Genomic DNA, 17006 nt, shown 5'->3' with positions numbered 1-17006 from the left:
CACTTCCTGTTTTCACATCTGCCATACAGCCACTTCCTGTTTTCACATCTGTAATACATCCACTTCCTATTGGTTGATAGTTTGAAATTATGCAACACTCATTGTACAATGAAAATTTCTTTTTCTTGGCTTCTATCCCCAAGGGTGAAATATGGTCACTTGGTCTTCTCCCGACCGGCAGTAAAACACTTGCTGAAGTGGGGCGTCCGTTTGGCTGTGCGGGATGTATCAAGTTCACAGTCACATCCGGTCATAAGGGGGACGTTAAATCCGATGCCTCGTGTAAAGAGAGTGCCACGCTTTTTGCATGTTAAGAACCCTTGCAACTCTTTGAGGGGTCCGTAGGTGGCCTGTTGCAAGGCAAAATTTCTGTCCCTATCCAATATACCCTCATTTTCCAGTGGCAGTCCAAATTTCCCCGACCATCATCCTAGATGGCCTCTATTACAACAACCTACCTATTGTATTTATTGTGAACTTGTTCTCGTCCTGAATATGCATGAAATATTTGCCACTGGACGTTAAGCAACCAACAATCAATCAATCAATCTTGGCTTCTATGGAAGGGAATGATTTTATATTTGATGAACAGCTTGAAAATGTTGATTTGTAGAATGTTAGCAATTTTTATGCCCCTTTTTAATGGGCATTATGTTTTTTGATCTGTGGGTCCGTCTGTTCGTCTGATCTTCCGTCCGTTGGTCCGTCTGTCCTGCTTCAAGTTTAAGTTTTTGATAAACTTGAAGTCCAATCAACTTGAAACTTAGTACACATGTTCCTTATGATATGATCTTTCTAATTTTAATGTCAAATTAGAGATTACTCCCAGTTCACGGTCCACTGAACATAGAACATTATAATGCGGAATGGGCATTCGTGTACTTAGGACACATTCTTGTTGTTTATGCTGTGCAACTTCTTTCTGTTACCCAATAGTTTGAAATTATTCAAATTCATTGTATAAAGAAAATGTTCATGAAAGTTCATGTGATGATTAACAATGATACACGTATCCCTAGACTAAAGAATAATAATATCAACAATTACAGTTTGTCCAACAGTCTTCAACAATGAGCAAAACCCATACCATATAATCATCTATAAAAAGCCTTGGTATGATAAAATGTGAAACATTTCAAAAGAAAAAACGAACAGCCTACTACAACAATAAAGGAAACACAAATATGGTACACAGCTTCTAACTACAGCCACTACGTTATAGGTCCTGGCTGTGGACAGGCACATACAGAATTAAAAAAAATGATTGAATTTAATGTGACTGGTCTAGTTGATTATTGATAATGTTTTAAGAAACTGTTACTTGATATTTTTTATGTGTTTCTTAAATGCCGACCTTTTTATAAAACCCAAATCTTGAAACGATCTCAAAATAAGGAGTTGTGGTATGATTAACAATGATACAATTAATCCTAGACCATAGGAAAAAGATATAAACAATTACAGGTCGTTCAACAGCCTTCCACAATAACCAAAACTCAAACCATATAATAATTAGGAGATGTGGTATGATTAACAATGATACAATTATTCCTAGACCATAGGACAAAGATATAAACAATTACAGGTCGTCTAATAGCCTTCAACAATGAGCAAAACCCATACCATATAATAATTAGGAGATGTGGTATGATTAACAATTATACAATTATTCCTAGACCATAGGACAAAGATATAAACAATTACAGGTCGTCCAACAGCCTTCAACAATGTGCAAAACCCATACCATATAATAATTAGAAGATGTGGTATGATTAACAATGATACAAACAGGGATGATTCCACTATATAGTTTAGGGCCGCTTAGCGGCCCTTAAATCTGCCAGCGGCCCCAAAAAAATGTTAGTGAATATAAATTCCCAATTCAGGAAAATAAAATAAAAATCGGTATTTCCGAAAAAGTTTCAGTCACCTATTACCGCAACTATAATTTTCGTCAAAACGTAGTAAACTCCTGATAAGAATGCTGACTACGATCGCATTTTATTAACAATTTTAGCAACCATATTCAATTGAATAAAATTTATGGGAGTATTTGAATTCGCAAAAGTAGATCGCTTAGCAGGTTGATCAAAAACATGCTTTTTGTCAAAATTGGTGTCAAAGCAGACCTCGGCAAAGAAAAAATTCAAATTTTGATATATCAGCAGAGCCGTTTATGTAACTTGCTTAAATCCTGTTTTGTAAAAGAAATTATTTTATGTTTTACTCTATTTCCTCAAAAGACAAAAGTTTGAGCGTTTTTGAAAATAATGTTGACGATGGACCATTCATTCATGAAATGAGCCCCCCCCTGAAATACGATGTCATCATTATGGAACTGTTTCAAAAGATATAAAAATGATCCAAATAATTTTAAAGTTCACTGGTGCCTGGTGCAATTGCTTTAAATAAAAGTATATAACCTTTTGTAATTGCTTTTCTGAATTCGACAATTGGCCAGTTCAATTTGAAATCCATTTGAATCAAGGTAAGCTTATAAAGATGATCTGTTGAAAAAATACCGAATGGATGATTTTTTTCAGTGGTTAATATGGCAAGCCGTTTTGTTATTTAATCTAACTTCAACATATCTCATAAACTTTATAAGATAGCTTATATAATAGTTCATTAGATATCTTATATAGTTTGTAAGATATCTTATAAAGTTTATAAGATATCTTACATGCATATGTTATAAAATTTATGAGATATCTTTTATAGTTTATAAGATATCTCATATAGTTTTCTTTATAAGATATCTTATAAATTGTATAAGATATAATCTTATAAACTATATAAAAGATATCTTATATAAAGTATATTTATAAGATATCTTATATACTATATATCTTATAATCGATATTAGATATCTTCTTTATTATATAAGATATCTATTTATATAAGATTTCAAAAAAAAAGTTTATTTAAGATATATCTTATTTCTCTAATTCTTCGTCAATTTATCCCTTTCTGCACCCATTGTATAAAAAAAATTTAATCAATATGTGGTTCATTTGATCTCAGTACTTCATTGGTTAAAATCCGATTATGACGTCGATTGTTCTTGCTTTCCTCTGAATTTCCTATTGTGTCGGCATGAAAAAAGGCGACCATGCCTGATGACGCCACATAGAAAGAACACATCTTTTTGCTGATCATTTGAAAAGAAGGAATAAGTGTGCCTGCATAATGTTAGAAAATCATTAGAGAAACAGATTCCACCACCAAATCTCGTGTAATACGATATTTATCCACTCTCGACAGTTAAATTTTAAATATTTAAAATGCTCGGGCAAGCCTTGCGTTTTAAATTTGAAAATTTAACTGTCTCGAGTGGATAAATATCGTATTACACTCAATGAAGTGGTAGAATCTATATATATTATATAAGATATATTATTAGAGGCATTGTATAGAAATTATAAGATAATTCACATAATATATCTTATATAATTTTTTTAAGATGATATCCAATAAACTATATAAGATATCTTGTATAAAAAATATTTATAAGATATTTCATATACTTAATGAGATATCTTATAAACTTTAGAAGATATCTTATAAAGTATATAAGATATCTAAGTATAAAGTATTTTAGATATCTTATAAAGTTTTTAAACTTTATAAGATATCTTATTTAATATATAAGATATCTCATATAATATAAGATATCTCATATAATATATAAGATAGCTTTAGAAAAATAAATTATATAAGATATCTCATATACTAAATGAGATATCTTATAAAAATCTAATATGTTATATAAGATATCTTATATATTATGAGATAATTTGAGATAATTTGAAATTCGAATAAATAGCTAAACTGCTTAAGTGCCATAGGTTTATGTTAGCTGGTATATATGCCTTGTTTACCAAAGTTAAGATGATAGTGCATAATGTGCAATGGTATTCATGGTATTTATGTATTACAACTTCCCTGGTCTGAATCCAATAACTTCTTCAAGCAGTGTTAAGGTGAAACTTAATATACATTTTCCGTTTCTACATGTCAGGAAAATGATATTATTTCGTTTTAGATTGTATGCATAAAAAATTCCCAATTGGGATAAAAATTCCCAATTTGATGTTCAAGGGACCCATTTGAAAACACCTGGAATCATCCCTGTACAATTATTCCTAGACCAAAGGACAAAGATAGAAACAATTACAGGTCGTCTAATAGCCTTCAACAATGAGCAAAACCCATACCATATAATAATTAGAAGATGTGGTATGATTAACAATGATACAATTATTCCTAGACCATAGGACAAAGATATAAACAATTACAGGTCGTTTAACAGCCATCAACAATAAGCAAAACCCATACCATATAATAATTAGAAGATGTGGTATGATTAACAATGATACAATTATTCCTAGACCATAGGACAAAGATATAAACAATTACAGGTCGTTCAACAGCCTTCAACAATGAGCAAACCGATACAATATAAAAATAAGAAGATGTGGTATCATTAACAATGATACAATTATTCCTAGACCATAGGACAAAGATAAAAACAATTACAGGTCGTCTAATAGCCTTCAACAATGAGCAAAACCCTTACCATATAATAATTAGGAGTTGTGGTATGATTAACAATGAAGCAATTATTCCTAGACCATAGGACAAAGATAGAAACAATTACAGGTCGTCTAATAGCCTTCAACAATGAGCAAAACCCTTACCATATAATAATTAGAAGATGTGGTATGATTAACAATGATACAATTATTCCTAGACCAAAGGACAAAGATATAAACAATTACAGGTCGTTCAACAGCCTTCAACAATGAGCAAAACCCATACCATATAATAATTAGAAGATGTGGTATGATTAACAATGATACAATTATTCCTAGACCATAGGACAAAGATATAAACAATTACAGGTCGTTCAACAGCCTTCCATAATGAGCAAAACTCATACCATATAATAATTAGGAGATGTGGTATGATTAACAATGAAGCAATTATTCCTAGACCATAGGACAAAGATATAAACAATTACAGGTCATCTAATAGCCTTCAACCATGAGCAAAACCATACCATATAATAATTAGAAGATGTGGTATGATTAACAATGATACAATTATTCCTAGACCATAGGACAAAGAAATAAACAATTACAGGTCGTTCAACAGCCTTCAACAATGTGCAAAACCCATACCATATAATAATTAGGAGATGTGGTATGATTAACAATGATACAATTATTCCTAGACCATACGACAAAGATATAAAAAATTACAGGTCGTCTAATAGCCTTCAACAATGAGCAAAACCCATACCATATAATAATTAGAAGATGTGGTATGATTAACAATGATACAATTATTCCTAGACCATAGGACAAAGATATAAACAATTACAGGTCGTTCAACAGCCTTCAACAATGTGCAAAACCCATACCATATAATAATTAGGAGATGTGGTATGATTAACAATGATACAATTATTCCTAGACCATAGGACAAAGATATAAACAATTACAGATCGTCTTATAGCCTTCAACAATGAGCAAAACCCTTACAATATAATAATTAGGAGATGTGGTATGATTAACAATGATTCAATTAGTCCTAGACCATAGGACAAAGAAATAAACAATTACAGGTCGTTCAACAGCCTTCCATAATGAGCAAAACTCATACCATATAATAATTAGGAGATGTGGTATGATTAACAATGATACAATTATTCCTAGACCATAGGACAAAGATATAAACAATTACAGGTCGTCTAATAGCCTTCAACCATGAGCAAAACCCATACCATATAATAATTAGAAGATGTGGTATGATTAACAATGATACAATTATTCCTAGACCATAGGACAAAGATATAAACAATTACAGATCGTCTTATAGCCTTCAACAATGAGCAAAACCCATACCATATAATAATTAGGAGTTGTGGTATGATTAACAATGATACAATTATTCCTAGACCATAGGACAAAGATATAAACAATTACAGGTCGTTTAACAGCCATCAACAATAAGCAAAACCCATACCATATAATAATTAGAAGATGTGGTATGATTAACAATGATACAATTATTCCTAGACCATAGGACAAAGATATAAACAATTACAGGTCGTTTAACAGCCTTCAACAATGTGCAAAACCCATACCATATAATAATTAGGAGATGTGGTATGAGTAACAATGAAGCAATTATTCTTAGACCATAGGACAAAGATATAAACAATTACAGGTCGTCTAATAGCCTTCAACAATGAGCAAAACCCATACCATATAATCATCTATAAAAGCCTTGGTATGATAAAATGTGAAACATTTCAAAAGAAAAACGAACAACCTACTACAACAATGAAGGAAAAACAAATATGGTACACAGCTTCTAACTACAGACACTACGTCATAGGTCCTGGCTGTGGACAGGCACATACAGAATAAAAAAAATGATTGAATTTAATGTGACTGGTCTAGTTGATTATTGATAATGTTTTGAGAAGCTGCAATATGATATTTAATATTGTTCTTTATGTGTGTCTTAATGCTGGTAAATAAAACTTTTGAAATTTTTAGATCTGCAAAAGTGCAGTAGATGTTCTGGTGTTCGATGGAAAAAGTCACACCCTGCTTGTAGAATACATTTGTACCTCATTTAGGTATGTGATTAGATTTTTAAGGTTTTGAGTTCAGTTCATTAACTTTAAATAGTGCAGAAAAGTTGAAATAAATGACTGTTTCAATGCTATAATATATTATTTGAATGAAATAAAAAGATAAAAATATTAAGTCAGTATTTTACCACTCATAGTGATCATGTTTCAATTGGCAATAACACAAATACCTCAATTAAAACTCAACAGTACAATGTATATATTGACTATAATTATTCTTTTCTATTTTTAGGCTATAATGGAAAGTTGGAATGATGTAAGATTTACTTAATAGTCTCCTTGTCATTTATAGTTTTGTTCCCCATTAGGCCAAATAAAAATATATGTGTGGTTCCAGTAACCCTACTGTCCCTACTTTTTCGGCTTAAAAATAGCCTACCCTAAAGATTTTATTGTCATTTTTCATTAAGCACTGTTAAATTCAGAATGTTGCTCCCATAGACTCAATATAAAAAAAAAGTCCCTGCCTACCTACCCTAACTTATTTTCAGATGTAACTGGAACCACACATACTTTTTTATTTGGCCTTAGTGTACAATTAGATACAAGTATGTGATTACTTGAGATAAAACTAGTAGAATTCTAAGTGAACTACCAAACTACTTATTCCAAAAAAAAAAAAAAATACAAAACTGGGACAAAGCAAGGTGAACTCAAAAACATTTCTACTCATTACACTGGTGACACAAACAGCATTTGAATCAGTATTCAGTAACTGAACAAAACAAACAAAAATGCAGTTTAAGAAATTTAGCAAATATTTTTCAAGTATGAATGTACATGATGTAGGAGGGGATGGACAGCTTTTGAGGATGGACAGCTTTTGAGGGAGGTGGGAAAGGGGGGGGAGATTTTTAAAGTGGGAGACAGTGTATTATTTATGTAGTACCTTCAGAATCCTTGTTTATTTGTAACTCTAAGTAGGTCTATAGAGTTATTTGAAAAAAATATTGGGACAATTTTTCTACATAAAAAAAATAAAATACAGAAGTTATCTCCCCTTGCCATTGTTAAGTTCATGTGAGTTGAATACGACCAATCTATTTTATGGTATAAAGAGCTGACTGATGCAACACACTTTTGTCTTGTTAGTTTACATTCTCATTGCTTTATTATATCCCATATCTACATTTATTCAGTCTACATACATTTATATATGTATCTCTTTAAGTACGTTAATAGATAGATTTCTACTAGCTGATATGAAAAAGGATGAGAAAGTAACTAGGGGCAAAGTGAATGAAACACAACTACATGTCTTTAAAAGGCAATTAAAGGACTTATTGAATGAAAAACACAACTACATGTCTTAAAAAGGACAAAAGTAGGGGCAACTAAAGGACTAAGTGTATTACATATCTTTAAAAGGACAAAGGTCAAAGTCCAGAAAATACTACAAGAAAGAAAAATCAAGGATATGCCAAATCTAGCCCATGATTTCCCAAAACAAAAATTTTTTTGAAGGTTAACAATTTTTGTCGAGCCTGTGACTTAAGTCGCAGAAAGCTCGACATAGGGATAGTGATCCGACGGCGGATAACATCTAAAAAGCTTCATATTTAGAAGGTTGAAGACCTGGATGTTTCATACTTTGTATATAAATGCCTCATGTTATGAAGTTTCCGTCAGTCACATGTCCAATGTCCTTGACCTCATTTCCATGGTTCAGTGACTACTTGAAAAAAATATTGTTTGTAATGTTAAATTCTCTCTTATTATAAGTAATAGGATTACTATATTTGGTATGTGTGTACCTTGCAAGGTCTTCATGCCTGTTAGACAGTTTTTACTTGACCTCGACCTCATTTCATGAATCAGTGAACAAGGTTAAGTTTTGGTGATCAGGTCCATATCTCAGATACTATAAGCAATAGATCTAGTATATTCAGTGATGGAAGAACTGTAAAGTGTATATGTCCAAATGGCAGGTGTCATCTGACCTGGAACTCATTTTGATGGTTCAGTGGTTACAGTAAGGTTTTTGTGTTTTGGTCTGTTTTTATGCCCCACCTATGATAGTAGAGGGGCATTATGTTTTCTGGTCTGTGCCTCCGTTTGTCCGTCCGGTTAAAGTGTTTGGTCGAGATAGTTTTTGATGAAGCTGAAGTCCAATCAACTTGAAACTTAATACACATGTTCCCCATGATATGATCTTTCTAATTTTAATGCCAAATTTTAGTTTTGACCCTAATTTCATGGTCCACTGAACATAGAAAATGATAGTGCAAAGTTCAGGTTAAAGTTTTTGGTCAAGGTAGTTTTTGATGAAGTTAAAGTTACATCAACTTGAAACTTAGTACACATGTTCCCTATGATATGATCTTTCTAATTTTAATTCTCAATTAAAGTTTTGACCCCAATTTCACGGTCCACTGAACATAGAAAATGATAGTGGGAGTGGGGCATCCGCATACTATGGACACACTCTTGTTCTTATTCTGTATGCAATAGGTCTACCATATTTGGTGTATGGAATGATTGTAAGGTGTACATGTCTAGCTGGCAGGTGTCATCTAACCCTGACCTCATTTTCATGGTTCACTGGTCAAAGTTCAGTTTTTGAGTTTTGGTCTTTTTATTTAATACTTTATGCAATATGTCAACTTTATTTGTTGTATGGAAATATTTTATGGTGTATATGTCAATCGCACAGGTTTTATTTGACCTTGACCTCATTTTCACGGTTCATTGCTCAGTGTTAAGTTTTTATGTTTTGGTCTGATTTTCTTAAACTATAACCAATAGGTCAACTATATCTGTTGTTTGGAAGAACTGTTAGCTGTACATGCCTTGACCTCATTTTCATGGTTCATTGGTCAATGTTTAGTTTTCTTGGTTAATGTTAAGTTTATGTGACAGTTGTGATAAAGCTTTTTATTTAGGACTATCAACATAATATCAATGATTAGTAAAGAAGGCGAGACATTTCATCGTGTGCACTCTTAGTGTTTTTCTTGATAATATAAAATGCATAAATCCCAACAATTATATGCTATTAAAAGAATTCCTCTCTGTCTGTTATTTGAAGGAAGGATACTACTGATTTATGTAGTCATTGCTAAACAGAAGAAAACATAATTATTACATAAGTTAACAGTAAGGACATTCATTACAATATATTTTTATTACGGTTTACTTACAGAAACTTACTACAGCTGCTGGGAATAGAGATATAGAAGCCTTAAAATTATGTCTACAGAATGGTGCAGACATTGATTATCAAGATTAAATGTAATTTCTATGTTTTACTTACAGAAACTTACTACAGCTGCTATAGATGGAGATATTGAAGCCTTAAAATTATGTCTACAGAATGGTGCAGACATCGATTATCGAGATGTAAGTAAAATATTCACATTCATAGAAAAATCATTTGAAGATACAGCCTTTTATGGTACATGAACAAAAAAAGACACAAAACTACATGTTACTTAAATTTAAGCACAGTGAAACAGTGAAAACTACAAGTAACTTCAAAATGTTGAATATTGTACATAAACACACGACAACAATTTACTTTAGAACTATAATAACAGAAGTATAAAAAATAAAAAAACAAGTTGCTTCAGAACATAACAGATTGTACATAAGCAGTATAAAACAAACAAAGTTCTACAAATTACGTCAGAACAGAACAAATTGTACACCAGCAGTATAAAACACACAACTACAAAACTTCAGAACATAACAAATTGTACATAAGCAGTAAAAAAACACACAACTACAAGTTACTTCAGAACATAACAGATTATACATAAGAAATATAAAACACACAACTACAAGTTACCTCAGAACATAACAAGTTGTACACCAACAGTATAAAACACACAACTACAAATTACTTTAGAACATAACAAATTGTACACCAGCAGTATAAAACACACAACTACAAGTTACTTCAGAACAGAACAAATTGTACATAAGAAATATAAAACACACAACTACAAGTTACTTCAGAACATAACAAATTGTACATAAGCAGTAAAAAAAACCACACAACTACAAATTACCTCAGAACATAACAGATTGTACATAAGCATAAAAAATATTTTTATTGAAATGAATGATGATACTGAATCTACACTAATTCCTGTTGTTAATCAGACAGTTTTAATGAACAAATATTTGTTAGAATCATATAAAGTGGGGTCTCAGTTTACTTGTTTTGTTCTACTGAATCCATTGATATAATTATTTTACACATTTCTTGAAAAAAAAATTTTTTTTTAAATATCAGGTTTTATGGAAGTCCTGACATTTCACAACAAAACATGTTTATTTGTTGTTTATGTAGAATATAAATACAAGTGTGACTGGTCATTGTATTCAGTTTTGACCACTGATTCATGTGATATATATTTTGTTTATATTTATTACACAACATTGTCCAGTTTATCAGACAAGTTTTGATGTCAGTTGTATTATTCCAGGAGTATATTGGATGGACAGCATTAATGTTTGCTGTTAGGGAAGGACACCTGGAGGTCTGTAGACTCCTCATTGATAGAGGATGTAAGATCGACATCACAGATGTATGTTATCTACTTAGTCTGATCACATTACTATTAATCTACACTAAATCATGTTGTTAATTGGACAGTTTTAATGAACAAATATTTGTAATAATTATATCAAGTGGGGTCTCATTTTACTCGTATTATTGTTCTGAATCAGAAAATATATCTCCCTTTTCATGTTTCTTAAAAAAAATATTTTTATTGAAATGAATAATTATACTGAATCTACACTAATTCCTGTTGTTAATTAGACAGTTTTAATGAACAAATATTTATAAGAATCATATAAAGTGGGGTCTCATTTTACTTGTTTTGTTCTACTGAATCCATTGATATAATTATTTTACACATTTCTTGAATAAAATATTTTTTTAAGATATCAGGTTTAATGGAAGTTTTGACATTTCACAACAAAACATGTTTATTTATTGTTTATATACAATATTAAAACAAGTGTGACTGGTCATTTTATTCAGTTTTGACCACTAATTCATGTGATATATATTTTGTTTATATTTATTACACAACATTGTCCAGTTTATCAGACAAGTTTTGATGTCAGTTGTATTATTCCAGGAGGAAGGAGAGACAGCATTAATGATTGCTGCCTACAGAGGAGACCTGGAGATCTGTAGACTCCTCATTGATAGAGGATGTAAGATCGACATCACATGTGTATGTTATCTACTTAGTCTGATCACATTACTATTAATCCACACTAAATCATGTTGTTAATTAGACAGTTTTAACGAACAAATATTTGTAAGAATCATATAAAGTGGGGTTTCATTTTACTTGTTTTGTTCTACTGAATCCATTGATATAATTATTTTACACATTTCTTGAAAAAAAATTTTTTTTAAAAATATCAGGTTTTATGGAAGTTTTGACATTTCACAACAAAACATGTTTATTTGTTGTTTATGTAGAATATAAATACAAGTGTGACTGGTCATTTTATTCAGTTTTGACCACTGATTCATGTGATATATATTTTGTTTATATTTATTACACAACATTGTCCAGTTTATCAGATAAGTTTTAATGTCAGTTGTAGGATATGTTGTATATTATTGATATTAATAACAAAGTATTGTACATTATATTTACATGTTATTTGGTTATATTATAGAACAATGGAGAAACAGCTTTACATTGGGCTGCTAATATGGGACAACTACAGACCACAAGATGTCTGGTAGAAAGAGGTGCCAGTCCCTTGGTTACAACACATAAGGTAATATTTTATAGTATATGACCAGTGTTCAACTATTAAGTAATGAATCACTAAAATGATGTATAAGATATGGTTGGATTCTATTTAAAGGCTATAGTTAAAAGTCATATGATTATTTGAATTGAACTTAAGAAGTTTGCTGTAATTAAAGTCTTTGTAAACAAACAAACTGTCAAACAAAACTTACACCTGTCTGTTGTCATGACAATTATAACAAAGTTATGTGATAATATCAAAACAGTCTAAGCAATGCATTGACATTCGTTCACCATGTGTTTATATATTTAAACAGATACGAGGTGGGCAATGACAGATAATCTTTAAGATGGGTGAAACAAACTTAAACACTACTAGACAATATTTATATGGATTCAATAAGGGGAAAAAATGCTTAATCATTTCATATTGTTGGCAGTAGGAAGTTATGTAATGCAATAATTTGAAAGAGATGATCCTATGGAAATTTCTACAAATCTGTCTAGAGATAAATGTCATCTTGTCATAATTTATTTATTGTCTTATTTGAACAATCACTAAAAACTGAAATGCTGTAAAAAAAAATATATACAGATCTAGGTGTACATGGGGTATAAAGATATAGGAGCATGTGGATGGGGTATACAGATATAGGAGGGTGTGGATAGGGTATACAGATATAGGAGGGTGTGGATGGGGTATACAGATATAGGAGGGTGTGGATTGGGTATACAGATATAGGAGGGTGTGGATGGGGTATACAGATATAGGTGAGTGTGGATGGGGTATACAGATATAGGAGGGTATGGATGGGGTATACATATAAAGGAGGGTGTGGATGGGGTATACAGATATAGGATGGTGTGGATTGGGTATACAGGTATAAGAGAGTGTGGATGAGATATACAGATATAGGAGGGTGTGGATGGTGTATATAGATATAGGAGGGTAAAGATGGGTATACAGATATAGGAGGTTGTGGATGGGGTATACAGATATAAGAGAGTGTGGATGGGGTATACAGATATAGGAGGGTGTGGATGGTGTATATAGATATAGGATGGTAAAGATGGGGTATACAGATATAGGAGGGTGTGGATGGGGTATACAGAAAAAGGAGAGTGTGGATGGGATATATACAGATATAGGAGGGTGTGGATGGGGTATACAGACATAGGAGAGTGTGGATGGGGTATACAGAGATAGGAGAGTGTGGATGGGATATACAGATATAGGAAGGTGTGGATTGGATATACAGATATAGGAGAGTGTGGATGGGGTATACAGATATAAGAGAGTGTGGATGGGGTATACAGTTAAAGGAGTGTGTGTATGGTATAAACAGATATAGGAGGGTGTGGATCAGGTATACAGATATATGAGAGTGTGGATGGGGTATACAGATATAGGAGGGTGTGGATGGGGTATACAGATATAGGAGGGTGTTGGTGGGGTATACAGATATGGGAGGGTGTGGATAAGGTATACAGATATAGGAGAGTGTGAATGGGATATACAGATATAGGAGGGTGTGGATATCTGTATACCCCATCCAAACCCTCCTAGATCTGTATACCCCATCCACACGCTCATATCAATGAATATTTCATGAATGAACATTTTCCCACACTATTTTTTACTATGTACGATATTTACAACTGTTTCTTATTGAATAAATAAAAGCCCGAGTGTATCGAAAGAGTACGGTATGCGAGAACAAGTTGATATTTGACCAAGTTGTCGGATAATTGACAAGTTTTATTTTAACAATACACAGGTGATAGAATATAAAATAATCGATAATTATATGGCTTATATGTCTCACGCCAAGGACGGGTAAAGGTAATTCCAGGCTTTAATAGAAGAGTGCATTGTTTTTGTCAAACTGACGTCGATCTGAAAGTTTTAAAGCCAAAAATCATTTGAAAACTTTTAATTCCGTTATTTATAAAATACAAGCTGTTTCACTTTCCAATGTGGATATAAGGACCTCCACTCGTTCAGCATGCTCAAGTGGATCAAACTGACAACAGAAAAACATTGTCTTAATTAAAGGATGCTTTTGTCCATACAGAGAAACTATACCATAATTATACCCCACGCAACAAAGTTGCGGAGGGTATACTGTTTTTGACCCGTCCGTCCGTCCGTCCGTCAGTCCGTCCGTCCGTCAGTACTGTTTCTTGTCATCGCAACTTCTCTCAAACCACACAACAGAATTTCACGAAACTTTTTCAGATAATAAGGACATACTATGTAGTTGTGCATTTCGACGGGAAATTGCGATTCAATTTTTTTTCTAGGAGTTACGCCCCTTTGAACTTATTTGCTTCAATGTACTACTGCAACAGTTTGTCATCGCAACTCCTCTCAAACCACACAACAGATTTTCATGAAACCTTTTCAGATAATAAGGACATACTATGTAGATGTGCATATCGACAGGAAGTTACGATTCAATTTTTTTTCTAAGCGTTACGCCCCTTTGAACTTATTTACTTTAATGTACTACTGCAACAGTTTGTCATCGCAACTCCTCTCAAACCACACAACAGAATTTCACAAATCTTTTTATATGAAAAGGACATATTATGTAGTTGTGCATATCGACAGGAAATTATGATTCAATTTTATTTCTAGGAGTTACGCCCCTTTGAACTTATTTGCTTCAATGTACCTCTGCAACAGTTTGTCATCGCAACTCCTCTGAAACTACATAACAGAATTTCATGAAACCTTTTCAGATAATAAGGACATACTATGTAGATGTGCATATCGACAGGAAATCATGATTCAATTTTTTTTCTAGGAGTTACGCCTCTTTGAACTTATTTGCTTTCAGGTACTACTTCAACAGTTTGTCATCTCAACTCTTCTGAAACCACAGAACAGAATTTCATGAAACTTTGTAGATAATAAGGACATACTACGTAGATGTGCATATCAACAGGAAATTACGATTCAATTTTTTTTCTAAGAGTTATGCCCCTTTGAACTTATTTGCTTCAATGTACTTCTGCAACAGTTTGTCATCTCAACACCTCTGAAAACACACAACAGAATTTCATGAAATTTTGTAGATAATAAGGACATACTATGTAGATGTGTATATTGACAGGAAATTATTATTCAGTATTTTTTCTTATACAATTTTTTTTTCTTATACTTATTTAATTTCTCCAATGACAATGTGGGGACGTGGGGTATGTGAGCGTGCTCACTAAGGTTCTTTAATTATTTTAAATTTTGATTTGGCAAAAACGGTTGAATCAATAGCGAGAGGACTGTGCATATTACCTATGCGTAATTTCATTGGAAATTATAACTAATTAAAAAAAAATTATCACCACAGCGAGACGCATTGCAGGGTACATAAAATATTGCACGTTCATTCCTCTGTCTGTCCTGGTCATTATGGTTAATTAGATTTTTCAAGTGTACAGTTCTTGTCAAATTTCTATTAAACTGATATCGTATGGACACGTTCGAAAATGAGTGCATATCAACTATCCTTTAAAAGATACAGCGCAGACTGTGAAAAAAAACCCCACCCCTGGTTTGGTTACTCAAAAGTTCACCAAAAAGAATACAGATCGTTTGACCATCATGAAAAAAACAACCATGACATTAGGATAATATGCTGTACCATGTTTACGACGGACAGACGGAAGCCGGACATTTGTATACCATAATACGTCCCATCAAATTTTTGCATGAACTATTTGCCACTGGATGTTAAGCAACCAACAATTAATCTATTTATAGGACATAGTCTTGGTATTAAGCTGGCATTTAAGGTCAGTGGCGGATCCAGAATTTTTCATAAGTGGGGGCCCACTCCAGTCACTCTTCAGTGATTCCCTATATAAGCAAACAATTTTTTCCCCCCTGACCCCCCCCCCCTAAATCTGCCTCTGAAGGTAGTGCCTTCCTCATATCAAAAATGATATTTGACAAGCATTATATTAGTAACACCAAAAGGGTCAGTCATCTTGAGATTGTAACTATATGATATTTTGTTGAAGATCTCACAGAAACAGTAATGTGTTTTATTTCTTATGGTTTTATTATACTGTTATCCTGTCAGAATCAAATCCACTAATATTAACGGGGTAGAAGTAAGTTGCAGGAGAAACAGAAATTAGGGCATCGAAAAATCCACATTTACGTTTCTAATTACGGAAAATTACACTCATTACGTGCCGAAAAAAGTGACGTTTTGTGGGAATTTAAACCCTTAACGTCGCGCCAAGAGTTAACTCCCTTGAAACTGTATCGGATGCCCTTAATTAATGACAATGATCATCATTGTATGAATTTAGTGTATATAAACTTTTTTATTCCTGAGGTCATACTACTACTGTTATGCCCCCACCATATTGAGTTGTATCCTTGTTTTTTTTCTGTAAGTATGTACGTCCCTTACTTGTACGACTACGTCCATACAATGATCCCAAAATAGATTTCTGTTCTCTTACTTAAGTTTGCCTGAACCAAATTTTATGAAACTTATACGCAATGCTTATAACCACAAAACACAAGTCAAGTTTGAATTTCAAGTGTTGGCCTCACTTTTACCAATCTAGATGTAAAGGGGTGAATTTTTCAG

General features: G+C 32.5%; 1 protein-coding gene across 1 annotated transcript in view; it reads left to right on the top strand.

Moving 5' to 3' along the window:
* Positions 1–17006, top strand: part of LOC143054665 (uncharacterized) — a 71309-nt gene that overhangs the window by 11322 nt on the left and 42981 nt on the right. Inside the window, exons 5-9 of the mRNA XM_076227686.1 lie at positions 6570–6652; positions 6900–6923; positions 9923–10006; positions 11761–11859; positions 12317–12421. Coding sequence (XP_076083801.1) covers positions 6906–6923; positions 9923–10006; positions 11761–11859; positions 12317–12421 — 306 coding nt within the window. The 5' untranslated portion in view covers positions 6570–6652; positions 6900–6905. The remainder of the gene's footprint in view (positions 1–6569; positions 6653–6899; positions 6924–9922; positions 10007–11760; positions 11860–12316; positions 12422–17006) is intronic.

This window comes from Mytilus galloprovincialis, chromosome 12 (assembly GCF_965363235.1).
Source record: "Mytilus galloprovincialis chromosome 12, xbMytGall1.hap1.1, whole genome shotgun sequence".
Taxonomy (NCBI): Eukaryota; Metazoa; Mollusca; class Bivalvia; order Mytilida; family Mytilidae; genus Mytilus; species Mytilus galloprovincialis.
Note: the sequence above shows the minus strand (reverse complement) of the source record. Positions and strands in the feature narration are given on the sequence as shown.